Genomic DNA, 14,728 nt, shown 5'->3' on the forward strand with positions numbered 1-14,728 from the left:
AAGTAAAAACAATTAAACTACATTCGCAAATCGTGGGGCGGTGAGAACAGGCTCTAATGTAACCCAATCCACGCATATCTAAGCTCACAATATTCAAATAGGTGCAAGTATCCTCAAACATTTATATGGAAGCCTCTGTTCAAAATCAAAGTAGTAAACTTAAAGTTGGAAATTGCATGTAGAATATGGTAATTTATTCAATTACAGTTATTGAAATATGTTGAAATTCATCAATACAGTCATAACAGTCACAAGTCATCATAAACACTTGTCACCCGAACTGAGTCAGTATTCTCTCCTTATGTGTACAGCTGACACTGATTTTAATGACTAATTCTCAAAGCAAACCCTTAAACCCTCGTTCAGATAAACCGAAGCACCAGCAGCTGTTGGTTGCTTTCATTGACATTCATGCTCAGCAGGCAGGCAGAGCGAGTCAGAGGCAAGTGTGAAGTCAGAAGTCATCTTTTAACAAAGCGGCTTGTCTTTCCATTCTCCTGCCATTACTTTCTTTTGTCCAGGACGACCAGCTTCCGCTCCTCTGATCATAAAATACCCATCTGAGGCAGAACAGAGCACCTCATCTAGCTTTCTGAGTAGTGAACTGCAGTCTGTGTGGCCTCTGTGTGAAGGTCAATTCAGGTCAGTGTAAACACACAGTTCATATTATGTCCAATGTAATATCATCACAATAGCACTTCCCGCCTGCAGAAATGCTGGATGTTACCAGAACCCCCAGCTCATTCTGAATCCCTCTGTGCTTACAGGGCGAACTTGGCAGCATCGCTGTCACGGAGAGAGTCCCGCTCTGCGAGTCGAGGCAGGTTAACAGAGACATTAGAGGATTTGAATCACTGATACACACTTTGCTAAGCGTCACTGAACAAGGCGCAGGACTGTGACTGGATGAAGAGAATCTACTGTGGATTCCAGAAATGAAATAAAATGAAAGGTCAGACCACTAAATCAAGGGAAATCACTCTCCAGTGGTTGGGCTGATACGTAGGTGTCAATAGAGGCCTGCAGATAATTTGTTGTCCCCCAGTTACTTTGTCCAACCATCACAAATCCCAAGTCACAATCCTGCGTTTCAGGATTACACCGAAAACACTTCTTTAAAAGAGCCGGATGCTGGAGAGGAGTCGTGCTGTACAGATCGACACTCCTCTCCCAGCTCCCCCATGCTGCCAGCGTTAGCAAGGTGGCGTCTGCGTTCAAACCCCTGGGTGGTTTGTGACGGCGCCAACATCAACTCGGCCGCTACCTGCTGCCGTCAGAACCAAATGATGCACACAAACAAGTCTGACTCACTGACTCAGCCCGAAATGTGCTGCCAGGAACCCTCCCTGTCTAACTGGGGCTTTTAGTAACCGTAGCTGAAAACGTTGACGTGTTTTTCCTTCACCTTGTCGCAACCGTCGTCTCCTCCGTTTTGGCCTGAAGCTGACCCTCAAACCACAAACCACAGCTGTGAACTTCCACTACATGCCACATGTTTGTTAAAACAAAAAAAAGGAGAGGAAAAAGTCGCAGAGCATCGAATGAGATCATTTGTATTCACCTCCTCTAATCTGCCAGGAGCCACGACAGATGGAGAAAATCTGGCCCTGAAATATGAAGCGTGTATGTGCAATTCAACAAAAACCTTTTTATTTTAACCTTTTTAGTTGGAAATGAAGGTGAAACCAAATGCTGAAACAATTTGTGCTGAGGGAACTACTTTCTAGTGAACACAGGAGATAAAAGTGACGCAATCCACTTTTAATCAGACTCCAGCATGATACTGCAACTGATTCCACGTCCCTCCCCAGATCTGGTTGCAATTTGTCTTTTCAAGTGTAAGCAGTAAAGACTAATGCTTTTTCCAGGCCGTCGTCCTTACATGCTGATGATGACGGACGGAAAGCTGATGTCAATTAGCTCTTCGCTCCTTTTCCATTTTTACTTTATCTCTAAGCCATGTTGCTTGCAAAAGTGTGAACAATTAGACGGTTTGATGGTGTTTGCACTGGTGTTTTCTTAGGATAAGATGTCATGGTTAAAGCTACAATTATGCACAACACAAAAAGGTAAAATCAGTGATTTTTATTTTATGTTATTGGATTTTCTCCATTATTTTCTCTCCAGGTATGCAGCACTTTCACAAGCTTCTTTGTTCTTGGAATCCATTTTTAGTCCACTTCACTCTAAGACGTCTGTGCCAGTGTAAATGTGCAAACATGTCACAAACACACACGGCGTCACAGACTCACATACTGTAACACTCTTACACACTCTCCGGCACATTTCCCTCCTTTCTCTCCAGCTCCTTTTCTCAGTCGACAACTTATTTTGCTCAGTTCACTTCCACTCAGCGTCAAACAGCTTAGGCAGAGCATCACAAGTCTTGGCTCAGAGAATCCTTCCCTTTCCTGAAAACTAAGCTTAACCTAGCTGTAAATGTGGCTGATTGTAACGACAGATGTGTCAGTTAGCAGATATAGCCGATACAGAAGCTTAGAGAGTTGTGAAGCGTCTACTATCTGGCAGTCAGGAATTAAAACCGGGCTCTAAACTTCGAATTTAAAAGTTCATTTCTATGCTGTAACTTTAAAAAAACACATCACCAGTCCATCTAAAACAGGTTCCTGTACATTTCAAATCATCTGTGCTCTCAGCCGATGAAACAATTCGAATATTCTTCAAGCTTCCAAGATTCTCCATAAATCATTTAGGCATTAGTTGGCTTTCTGGCCTGAGTAAATCTTTTGCCATCTGCTCCGATACAACAGGACATCTTTATGTCATTACTAACAGCACAGTGAGAGGAGGCAGGCTGACAGACAATGGATTTCTATACAGCACAAACCTCAGTTCAAAAAGTATAATATAGAAAGCACATATTTATCCTTCGACAGGCCCCAGTGTCTTAGTTTCAGTTGTAGTCCTGGTTACTCCTCTACATAGCAGAGTAATACGTGTTCTCCAAGGAAAAACTATTCAGGGAAAGCCCCCTGCCCTAACTCACGTTTGCCCAAGAGTTAGGAAACCAGTGCACTTGAAAGATTTGACTCCATCGTGGTTTGTTAAGGCTCCGGGTCTGAGCTTATTTCATAGTGGAATCCACTGCAAGTGAATAGGGGCACAGCTAGAGGGAAAAAATATTCACGCGCTCACATGAATTTATGTGATAAAAGCCTGAAATAGCAAAATAATCAGCACATTTATGAGATAACATGAGAGGAAGACGCCACAGCACTCAGCCCACTATTATAACAATTTGCTTCAGTTACGTATCAAGCAGCAACTCTTCCCTGCTGCCTCTGAAGTCTTACAACCAGTGTCTCCTTACTCGAGCGGGGGACCCTGGCTTCTCCAGAGAATCAATGACCTACATTTCTTCCCCTCCATCGGTTTGGAAGGAGTCCATGAGGTACAGAGGAGTAAGGGAGGACCTGACCTCTGATCCCTGGGTGTGAGGGTGCAGACAGTAAAACCGGTTCAAGCTTAAGGTCTTAACTGCACTTTACAAAACAACTATAAGAATCTGAACATTTGCTAGAGCTTCTCTTTCAGCGCCAACAATGTGAAGCCTGATGAAAATGAAAGAAAAGGAAGCCACACCTCTCAACCTCTGTTGACATTTCATAACCGGTGCCATTTAAAAACCTGAAAGCAGCTTTTTCCAAATGAGTGGAAGAAGATTTCTGATAACATGCTGTAGATTTATGAGCATAAGATGCTGCGGCCAGATTTTCTCTCATCTCTGGAATATTCATTGAGCACTTTTTCAAACTAATGAGAGACAGAAAGCCGCCCTATGATCAAACATGCAAAACTCATTACAAGATAAAACTTTTTTTAATGACAACTAATGATAAAAAAAAATTGTCAAAACGTTACATATTCTGTTAAAAGTACATTCTTGCTTTCAAGCTACAGTCTCCTGCTCCTCATTGTCATTTAAAGCTCAACACAAGTCCTCTCTGTTTTCTCCTCTTTCCACCACATGCTCTCTGGTGCGTCCTGTAAATCACAGCATGTCTGGATGCAACATTTCTGCTGCCTTACTTTTATGTTGTCTGTGGCTTAAAGACATTTTTTTGCCATTAGCACTTTTTGTGTGGGCGCAAAGTGAGAAATCACCGACTCAGTTCAACACGAGTTATGAAGCTCATGGACTTTTAGATCAGCTTGAACTATGGATTTAAATCTTTTCACAGCTCCACTTTCAACTGAGCTGACCTCTGCACCCATCTTCACATCAGTCACGACAGGAAACATTGCAAAACAGTTACAGTCCTCTTTGACACTTCACAGCTTCAGGAACAATGGTTTGATGGTTTCACTCTTACCTGCGACACGAACCACAGCTCTCTCCGCTGGGTCCAGCACTGAGTCCTGGCTCTTCCTCTTCCTCCTCTCATGTTTGGACAGGTTCCATGGCAAAGTGTCTCCTGGTGGCCCCACAAGTCCTGACGTACACGGGGACAACGACCCCCCCGATCGCTCGCTACGGAAAGACGGCTCACTGACACAGGAGCGCTCACTTAGTGTATCGTCATCCGACGACTCCATCTCAGTGTAGGGCTGCAGGGAGGAGAGAAAGAAGGATGGAGATCGGTGAAGGTGAAGAAGAGAAATAAAGCCAAGAAAATGGAGCAGAAGAAGTAGATGAAGTGGAGATGCTGTATAATTCATCACTGGCTGACGACGTCATCACTCAGGGGTCATGAATGATGCAAAGTTTCAAAGCAGCAGCACCACGGTAATCAGGCAGCGATGAAGAAGACGAAAAGGAGGACAGAAACAACTGGGTTAGGTTAGTCATCGTGTTCCCACGTCGGGTGTAGGAGCCTGCAGACCTACGTGTACAATGTCTGGTGCCAGACGGGGAAATTCTAAGGACAAGGTGAAAGAACATGAGAGCACGTGACAGTGGAGATGGTGCTACAGACTACTGAGGTCTGCTGTGAGGACCGAGGGAGTGTCTGTGACTTTAGGCCATAAATGAGGTTCTTTATCTATTATCGATGCCTGTTGGTGTATAGTTCTTCCTGCTGTACTTCACATCATTTATTACACGTTTTCTACAATGTAATAACTCACCAGCTGGTTTTCTTTCTGCATGTCTTTCTGCAGAACAGCAATAGGCTGTGGAGTGTCGCCCTCTCTGTGTGCACACAGCCACGTTTACTTTGATGGAGAACGCACACGATGGGAAAAGCACAACAAGTACAAATCTGAAGCGGAAACTTGGTTAGTTCAGCATTTCGTCCCTTCACCAAAATCAAAAGCTGACTCAACTCGGGAGAGGCATTGACAAGAGAGAGACAGACGGGAGGTCAAAGCTTGTCTGGTGTCTCTATTTTAAAAAAGTCAATACGTCAGTGAATGTGTTCTTCTCTGTCTTTGTTTTATTTCCCACCTCTCCTTTTTTTTTCCATTCCGTTCTCTCTGCAATCTGTTGCTTGTCCGTCTGTAAACTCCGGTTATTGGCTTTAAACTTTTAACATCTATTCATTATAATGAAGACAGATTAAGTGATGGAAGAGAAGTGTGTGTACGTGTGTGTGTTTGTGTGGACTCTGGAGACCTGATGCTCCTGTCTGTCCATCAATTAATCAATATATCTAACCTCAGCACTGAGTGAATGAACTGGATTGTATTGGCTCCATTACAGGGTGTCCCAGTGGTTCAGCAGGTTACTGAGCATCTGCCGTGTGCTGGTCGCATCGTGAGTTTGATTCCAGTTAACAGTGTCCCCCAACTCTTCTGTCGTCCTGCTCTGTGTGCTATCGTCATCCACATCATCTTAACATTTTATTGGACACTCAGCCATGAAATTGTCGACCAAAGCAGAAATACTTTATAATAAATCACATATATCACTGATGACTATGTTAATCATCCATGAAACTCGCTTCAGCTGTGTGACTTGATGTAGCCGTGCGACTAAAGCGCCTTCTTGTTAGCGACTGTGCAAACTCCATCTCCTGGTGAAAGAGTTCATGCTACTGAATGCTCCAACAAAAACAAAGTGAGGTGAACTTAGATGAGAACTGTTATTTCCAAGGCTGAGAACTGACCTTGAAGCTCAAGGAAACACTATCATCCCAACGGGAAGCTCGATTTCACGGCAACTTCATGCAATCATTGCAACTATGGACAGTATTTAGAGCATCGCCGCCTCCCACTCACCAGTGTTTGTTGGCACCTTTGTTGTTACTTGGTTGATTAGTTCATGTTTGTTAGTGACATGAAAAAAAAAAATCCAATGTGTCAGATTTTGATTTTAAATCTAAACTCTACAGCATGGATTCAATCAGTAGTGATGTATAAATATTAACAGGAAGGAGAAAAAGCAATGGCTTAAATGGCAATGCAAAGTCAAAGCCAGTATAAATATTTTCACAGCAAACGTTTTGACTAGGCATAGTAATAAAAGTATAACCAATACTATTACCAATACTATTACCAATAGCCCTGTTTTATCAAGTCAAGCTTTATTGTCAGTTCTACTACATGTACAGTAAATACATACAGGGAACTGAAATTGTGTTTCTCTCGGATCCATGGATCCATTATTGTCCCAGAATATGTCTCAGGAAGCCATAACAGCTTTACAGTGAATCAGCATGGACACTATTAGAACACTAAAGCCGCAATTTATTTCATTAATTACATGTCTGCTTTTCCGTACTCTGACAAAATAAATAAATAAATGCCTCTAAAGCAAAACGCCATCCTCTACATATGTCTGGAGCACCAAAGTTAAAAGGTTGTGATGAGGGTTGACAGAAAAACTAAATTTGACACGGTCTACTCAGGATCACTGCTACTCAACCTGCAAAAAAATAAGAAATTATGTGCAACTCTGGAGCTAATTTTGAAATTCTATGTGCAACATTTGGTTCTTTTAAGTGTTTTAATACTGTATAATCTTTAAGCCTCGAAAAGCAGACAGTGATCCCGTCTCTGACAGAAAACGGTGACCGTGGCTTCTGAGAAACTCCTCTCAGCAAACAAACAACTTCGACAATCCCGACTAACTTCTGCCTCCTGCCAAAGAAAGCCCAGCAGCAGATGTGCCTTTCTGCCCCCACGATGCTGCAGCACAGTAAACTGTGGAGGGTCTTGAGGGGTGGTCACAGGAATGTTTCTGTGGATGAACTGTGGGTCATGGACAACGGCTGGGATTTCCATCTGCACTACTACTGCCAACAATCCTCCTCCTCCTCCTCCTCCTCCTCCTGCTCCTGCTGGCCCCTGGCTAGACCACTGGCAAAACCCCACTTCCTGAATCCCTGTCACCATGGCAACGCCACTAGGAAGAGTTTAAAACCTTCCCAGAATTCAGTGCAGCTCTCCACTGTGCGGTTGTGTCTTTCTGTAGTGGTGTTTCTGTGTGTGTGTGTGTGTGTGTGTTCCCTGTGCCTCCCTGCTGCTTGCTGACTGTGAGTCAGTGCCACCACAACCAGCGGTTTTATAAATAGAGCCAGAATGGAAGTTTCAAAGCTGCACCGTGTCATTACAGCGCCGTAGAGACATCTCTGAAGAAACAAGAAACTACCGGCGGAAACACTGCAGAAACACTGGAAGAGGGAGAGAGATGACTTCCTGTCTGAGGAGACGTTGGCTGAGGCATTAGTGCTCACAGACGGAGTAACGTGCTACTTCATTACATCACCTCCATAACTATAGTTACTTGTTCCTTTTCCGATTCCAATGACACATTACACCAAATCATTAGATTTCGTTGTTCCCTGGTGTTAAACGGTACATAAAATAATTCATATTAGAATAATGGGATTCAAAGCAGCCATAAACAGATAAATAAAATAAGTTTGGTCTTTTCCAGTTTCAAAACAAAGTCAAAGCTGATGAACATTAACGTTAAATGAGTCATAAAAAGTACTTTTACTTCTGGAACTTTTGAGGTTCGGTATCATTGTGAATGTAGGATGTTCAGTTGTAACTAAGAGTATTTCTACACTTTGGAACGATTGTATTTGCACGAATAATCTGAGTACTGTGCGTTTCTGTTCGTAAATGATAACCGGCTCCATCCCCCATTTATTGTTTGGTAACTATTAACTTCTTCAACTATTAAACTGAAAAATGTCCACGGTCAGACTTGTAGAAGCACACACACACACACACACACCGCACCCATACATGGATTTTGGCTCCTTCCTCTCACTGTGACATTGTGCAGTGCCTGAGTCAGACCCCACGGAGATGTAGGACGCTTGACTGGCCCTGATTTATAACTCGCGACCAGGGTTCACACGGACACTGTCTGTTCCCACAGCCCGGCTCGGCCAGACTGTACGTCTGCCCGAATATGTGCCATGAAACAAAAGGAGAGATCCAGCCTCTAGGCAGAGATGTAGAGGTAGCAGTGTGAAATCCAAACACCTCAGACCCAAAGAGAAGGCGAGAACAGAGACCAGGAGTTTCCCACGTCCTTCCCAATCCGCAAACGGAGCAGGAACGCGGCAGCAACGGCGCACAGACGTCGGCGCCGCGTAGTTGTCTCATCGCACTTTTTCGTCCCCCGATTGCTGAGCTAACCCCTTTAAATCCTTTGACCTCCCCAAAGTCTTTCCTGGGCCACATGTCGTCATCTCACACTTACACTATAACTGATACTTGTGGCATCAGCTAGTGAGAGTAGGACGAATGAGCCACGATGAGCAACCGACTGACTGGATAAATAAGCGGCTAGACTCCGCACGTACACACAGTAATAATACACATGTGGAGACACTTACACGGAGGCCTACGCTTGTAGACACGGAGATAAAGTGGCCTGGCGACCGTGCACCTGCTCAGACTGACGGGACGGAGAGAGAGTTCATTAACGTGAGAGTGGGGAAGAGGAAGAAGCATGTGCGCAGGATGACAGGTGACAGAGAGAAAGAGGAGGGGGGGTGGAGGGGGGTGATAATGTGTGATCATCTTACACCCTGGTCGATACTTACAGCCCCAGGACGGGACTGTCTTCTTCATTCACGGTAAGATGCTCCGTGAAAACCAAAGAGATGCAACACGCACATTCTTGGGCAGACAGAGACCAGAGAGGTGCCCAGTTAGAGGGTCAACTCGGGGAAAAAAAAACACATAAAAGCTGTGAAAATGAAATGAATGAAACGAAATGAAAGCTGTAATTTCCCCAGTCTTCGTCCTGGTTTTGCAACCTGAGGGCAAACGCCGCACAGAGACAAGTGGGTCGTTGTGAGAGAAATGAAGAAAAAATCTTCAAAAATCTTCTTTTTACGGTTTCGGGGAAATCACCTCGTTCAATAGTAATTTTAAGAGGTAGGAGAGAAAATGTCTGTATCAATAAATGGCAAACGTTTACTCTGGGTTGTACCTTCTAATACATAAGGCATCACATTGGCTTTGTCTCCTAAAAGCCTGAAAGTGTCCTACTTTCTTAACTGAGTGACTTTTAGCTCTAGGAGCTTTGGTCGAGCAACCTGGAGATGACCCACGTCCATAGAAGCTACTCTGGAGAGTTTAGCATTTTGTCTTGACATTTTAGAGAAAGAACAGGTTTAACAGTCGATCCGAAAGAAAAAGAAAAGAAAAATACAAATTATTTTTCTGTTCTTCTATGATGGATCCTTTTTTTTTTTTTTTTTTTGGCCTTTTACAGTAAATCTAAAATCTGGCGTGTGGTATTATTTTGCAGTTTGTATTTTATAAAGCATCCTGAGGAATTATTCCCACAATTCCTGGTGCCATCTGAAAACGGTACTTAATTACAAGTAGTGCGTGTCTGTCACATTTTGCCATAAATTGCGAACAAATGTTCTTTGTTTTACGGTATCTCAGGTCTGCAGTAGCCTAGTGAAGGTTCAGCGTGAGGCTGGAGGGAGACTTGCATTTGGCCATCTGGTACCAAGCAGCAGGAGGGGAGCCCTCTTTCTCTTTCTCTCTGTGGCTGCACCTTGCAAAAGATCACTCAGGTCTTCCACGCAGGCACACAGACAGACAGACAGCCTGCAGCCGTGGAGCCTGTGGGGAGTCAGTCAGCATGCAGGTGGAGATGGAGGCGGTGATGATGATGATGGTGGTGGGGATTGCACAAATCAACAGATCTCTCGTCCGTGCACATGCAGAGTTACAAATGCAGCTGGTGTCTCGTGTCACCATGTTTCTCTGTGAACACGGAGTGTGCGCGCAGGAGCACGGGGCTCTGTCCAGCCCACCGCCTCCACACCAACTCATTACATGTGTCCGTTTGTGAGGGGTGTTGCTGGCGAAACGCTGTCTCCACACCGCTGCTGCCGAGCCTCTCATTAGTGGGGCCGAGCTCCGCAGCCGTCTCACGGCCCAGAAAGCCGCTCTTCCCCACTGGCCGCCGGTTATTTCCAGTCCAGCCCTCCAGCACATAACATCAGTAGCAGCGGGGGCAGGAGTCGGGCGGTGTTTCTAGGCAATAACAGCCCGTGTGAGGAGGGTTTTGCAGTTTTATTTCAGCTGTGTCAACAGACGTGGAGCGGTGAGGCTCATGTGCAGGGAGACGGCCCAATGTAAAAGCCACATTCCCAACATGGTCGTTTGAAAACGATCCCAGCTCTGATTAAAGAAAAACTCTGCAATGGTTTTAAAGTGTGCCCGAGTTTTCAGACGCGTGATCTGCGGATCCATATTTGTAGCGTGTGAATAACTAATTATTGTCATCAGACGACTCGAGAGGTCCTGATCGTACGTGTGTCTGTGTGTGTGGTGATGTGAACGTGCACAGATTAGTATCAAGTGGAAACACAGGGCTGCATGAGCTCCGGAGCCGCTTACCTTCACCGGGCAGCAGCGGCTTGGTAAACCGAGCGCAGAGCGAGAGAGGCCGTGGACGTTGCTGCCGCCGCCGCTACCTCCGGTTTGATGGATGGATGAACGGTTGGGTGTTTTCCGCTCCACCGATCCGGTTTCTGTTCCCAGGCTCCCTCCAAAACCGAACCGAGACTCAGCCAAAGGGGATGAGGGTGAGGAGAGTAACAGGCAGCGTGATCCTGAATGGTAATGGCTGTCCAAGTCCTCCTGCTCTCCCCCTCTGTGTGTCTCTTCTCCTCTCGCCTTCACAACCCCCCACCAGCCCTCCTCCCTTGGTCCGCTTTCTCTCTCACACACACATACACACGCGCACACACACTCTCACACACACACACACACCCTCTCGTTCTCTTCAATAGGCTGTTTTCACATTTAACCCATGTCCATTCAGTCTGTTAAGTGTCGCGGAAATTGAAATTTCGGTTGTAGTCCTGCGTCATCCGTGGCTCAGCAGCACGGCCAAACCCAGCCCGAGACACACAAAACACACACACACACACACTCACACACACTCACACTCACACACACACACACACACAGTTTGGGGGGAAAGGGCGTTTACACCGACACTTCTCATTCACATATAAGTCTGGATTATACAATGGAGGCACGGCTGGATCTGCTCTGTGCTTTATCACATGGAAAAGTATTAATCTGCGTTTTTATAACCCACCACCCTTCCTCCTCCTCCTCCTCCTCCTCCTCCTCCTCGGCTCCAAACAGCTGGAGTGTGAGAGGGAGTAGCTCAAACAGCAATTGATTACAGCTGGAGAGGAGGGGACCAGATTCATTTGAAAGGTCACAGACTGGGGTTGGTGTGAAGGGTCACAAGCAGAAATGGGGGTCCCCTAAGCCTTCTAATGATTACTCAACCTCCAACTGTATAATCTTTTAGATCAGAGGAATCAGCAGAATTATCACCCAAAGCTGCAGTTTTCCTTAAGTGCAAGATAACACAGATGAGCCACAACATTAACCGCCCCCCACAGGTGAAGTGAACAACATTCTCCCAGGACCGTGGCACCTGTCAAGATCTCAGATATGTTAGGCAGCAAGTGACAAGTGACTAGGAGAAATGGTCTAAGTAAGTACAAGCAGAGTCATGGGCGCCCAGGCCTCAGTGATGCATGATGGGAGTGTAGGTCACCTGTGTGGTCTGATCACACATGGAGCTGCTGAAAGCACAACTTGCTAAAACCTTTGAAAGTGTTGGCCTGAGCAGGTCTGATTGCAGATGCTCAATCTTATAAACGTACAGCTCTAAAAAAAAAAAAAGATGCATCAAGTTACACGGCTCCTTTCAGTGTAGGCTATAGCAGAAACCTAACCGGGCTTTGCTTTTCTCGTACTGCTATACGGTCAAAAACCTGTTTTGTTCCAAACTCAACTACCAATTTCCATGCTCCTTTTCTGCTTCTCTATCCATGTGGCTCCCAACCAACCTGCTAAGCATGTGCAGCCACTCATTTAACTAGGAACTAACAGTAAATATAGCACCTATTATAACGAAGCAATTCAACACTAGACAGAAGAACAACAACAAAGATTTAAAACGGCAGAGAGCCAAACCGTTCAGGGAAAAACACGCGGGAGCCGAATGAACGTGAAATAAGATTCATCAGGTGAACATAAAAAAGAACCCGGCTGAGAGCGAATGTGATGGACGCCTACCATAAACAGGCAGCGTTTTGTGGGACGATACGTCAGTGCTGTGAAAACATGCTGCTTACATTCTCGCCCCTGTGGACAACACAGACGTGGGAGGCTGCTTCTTTGCGTTGACACCCTGAAACAAACACCAAAGCATGTTGTTTATATACGGATTTCTTAGCAAGCATAAATCAATTTCTGTAAAACTTTTCCATATCCACCTGTTTCTTTCTACTAGATAATGTGTAAAGAGGAATTTCTCAGTCTCTCAAGTGTTGTTTTATTCTGTGTGAGATGCAATATGTGGATATGAAAGCAGTTTATTGTTGATCGGGCAACAGATTTTATTCTGATTTTACTTATGTCTGAGATAAACTGTCTGATATTCAACAATGTGCACATTTGTTTTTTACATTCGCTCTTTTTCCAGTTTTAACAGACACAACACTTACCGTGTTTTTCACATCAACAAGACTGTCAGAAACTGATGAAGCACTGGTGTTATAGACTAATGGATCAGAGGGAGGAAGGGCTGCTGGATCACAGATCAGCAGCTAATGGACTGACCAGAGACAAACTGTGGTGATAAAGGGTAAAGTTCACTATTGTCACTGCTCAGTCTTTCCTCATTAGTTAATTATTGAGCAGCGACGATCCTTTGGTTTACGCAGGACATAAAAACGGCAATTTCAGACGGGAATCGAATGAAACACCAAGGTGCTCTAGGCTGTAACAGAGGTTATTAATTTACACAATTTAGACTTTGTGGTGATGTGATGATCTCCATTAGCTCAAATCTTTTGTAATGCACCCAGGATTATGTCCAATTCTCAATTCATTAAGACAAGTTTGGATTGAAAAAGAACAATGAGGCCAACAGCCTACAGACACAGATCACAGCTGTATGACTCACTCTCCATGGAAAAACCCATTCGTCCACACATGTGCAAACACACCTCAATGGATCAGATTTGAAGATGTTACAACAGACTGAATTTACTGTTTGGACTGTGGGGACCAACTTCTGACTGATCCGTCTACAGTCTGAAAATAAAACAAAATGCTTTTCTGTAGGACTAAGTATCTGACTTGGTTAAACAGATAATTGTGGGGTCATAGGTTGTCTGGAAACCTAAAGCACTTCCTCCTGTTGTATAAATGCACAGCCATGTTTGTTTTGTCCTTGTAAATTAATATTTTCTTTATATTGATCGGTTTTCAGTTCTCATAGTCTGTGCAATAATTATTATTCATGTAACGTAACCTACAATCGAGGTCAGGGAGAGGATTTTAGAAATATGGAAAGTTCACATTTTTTCAACAAAGCGTCAACAAACTAGGAAAATGTAGATGTTTAAACCAAGAAAAAAAAAGTCTTTAAACATTTATCTATTTACATTGTTTTTATGAACATTGGGGGGTAAGGCAGTCGTCCAAAGAAGACTGGGTCAGTGGTTCAATCCCCAGTTACGGCTATATGTCAAAGTGTCTCTCAGCAAGACACTATATCCCCCCGTGCCGGTCCAAGCCTGGTAGAAATATGGGAGGGTCACGTCAGGAAGAGCATCCAGCATAAAACCTGTCCCAAATCAACATGTGGACAATGATCCGCTCTGGCGTCCCTGAACTCACGAGGATAGACGAAAGGACAAAAAAAAAGTATGATCTTCTTATAGTACATTGCTTTTATTCTCATTAGAAGGATTTGGTCGTGTGTATGTATGGAACAGTATATAAAACATGAAAAACTACATGTAACTGTTTAATGTAAACTGGTCTTGAAAACATTTATAATTTTCAGAGTGAATCCAAAATAAAATTAAAAGCTACAATATGCTCCACAACAAATCTTAGGCTCATTGAACAGCACTGGCAGCAGTGCGGAGATAGTCGCTTCTAAAAGTCTGAGAAAACCTCATCCTTTAAAAAAACAAAGAATTTCAAAAATTTTGCATTTTTGTACCTTTTGCAAGATTATGATTCACTGTGATTTCACACTGACGACTACCTGAGGCGGTGAAGGAGCAGAGGGGATTGATTTTGAGTCTCATGCTGAGGCTTATTTAAGTTGCATGTGGAAGCTTTAAAACAGAAGGGATTAAAATATATGTAGATACAATAAGTACAGTTAATTAAAAGTATCAACTGAAAAAAAATCAGAAATTTTTAACCAAAAAATGAACACACTTACAGTTTTCCACAAAGACTATAATGTTTCGCTTCCTGTAGTTTCTGTGGTCCTGGCTCCATCTTA

General features: G+C 44.0%; 1 protein-coding gene across 5 annotated transcripts in view; it reads right to left on the minus strand.

Annotated features, from left to right (window-relative positions):
• macf1a (microtubule actin crosslinking factor 1a) overlaps positions 1–11,244 on the minus strand; it is a 194,909-nt gene extending 183,665 nt beyond the window's left edge. For 4 of the 5 annotated variants that reach the window (XM_067479025.1, XM_067479114.1, XM_067478944.1 and 1 more), the window contains exons 1-2: positions 10,789–11,244; positions 4,335–4,569 (exon numbers count right to left, since the gene is read on the minus strand). In XM_067479025.1, coding sequence (XP_067335126.1) covers positions 4,335–4,557 — 223 coding nt within the window. In that variant the 5' untranslated portion in view covers positions 4,558–4,569; positions 10,789–11,244. The remainder of the gene's footprint in view (positions 1–4,334; positions 4,570–10,788) is intronic. The other variant, XM_067478467.1, reaches the window with a different exon arrangement.
• Between the last annotated feature and the right edge of the window lie 3,484 nt (positions 11,245–14,728).

Source organism: Channa argus, chromosome 1 (assembly GCF_033026475.1).
Source record: "Channa argus isolate prfri chromosome 1, Channa argus male v1.0, whole genome shotgun sequence".
Taxonomy (NCBI): Eukaryota; Metazoa; Chordata; class Actinopteri; order Anabantiformes; family Channidae; genus Channa; species Channa argus.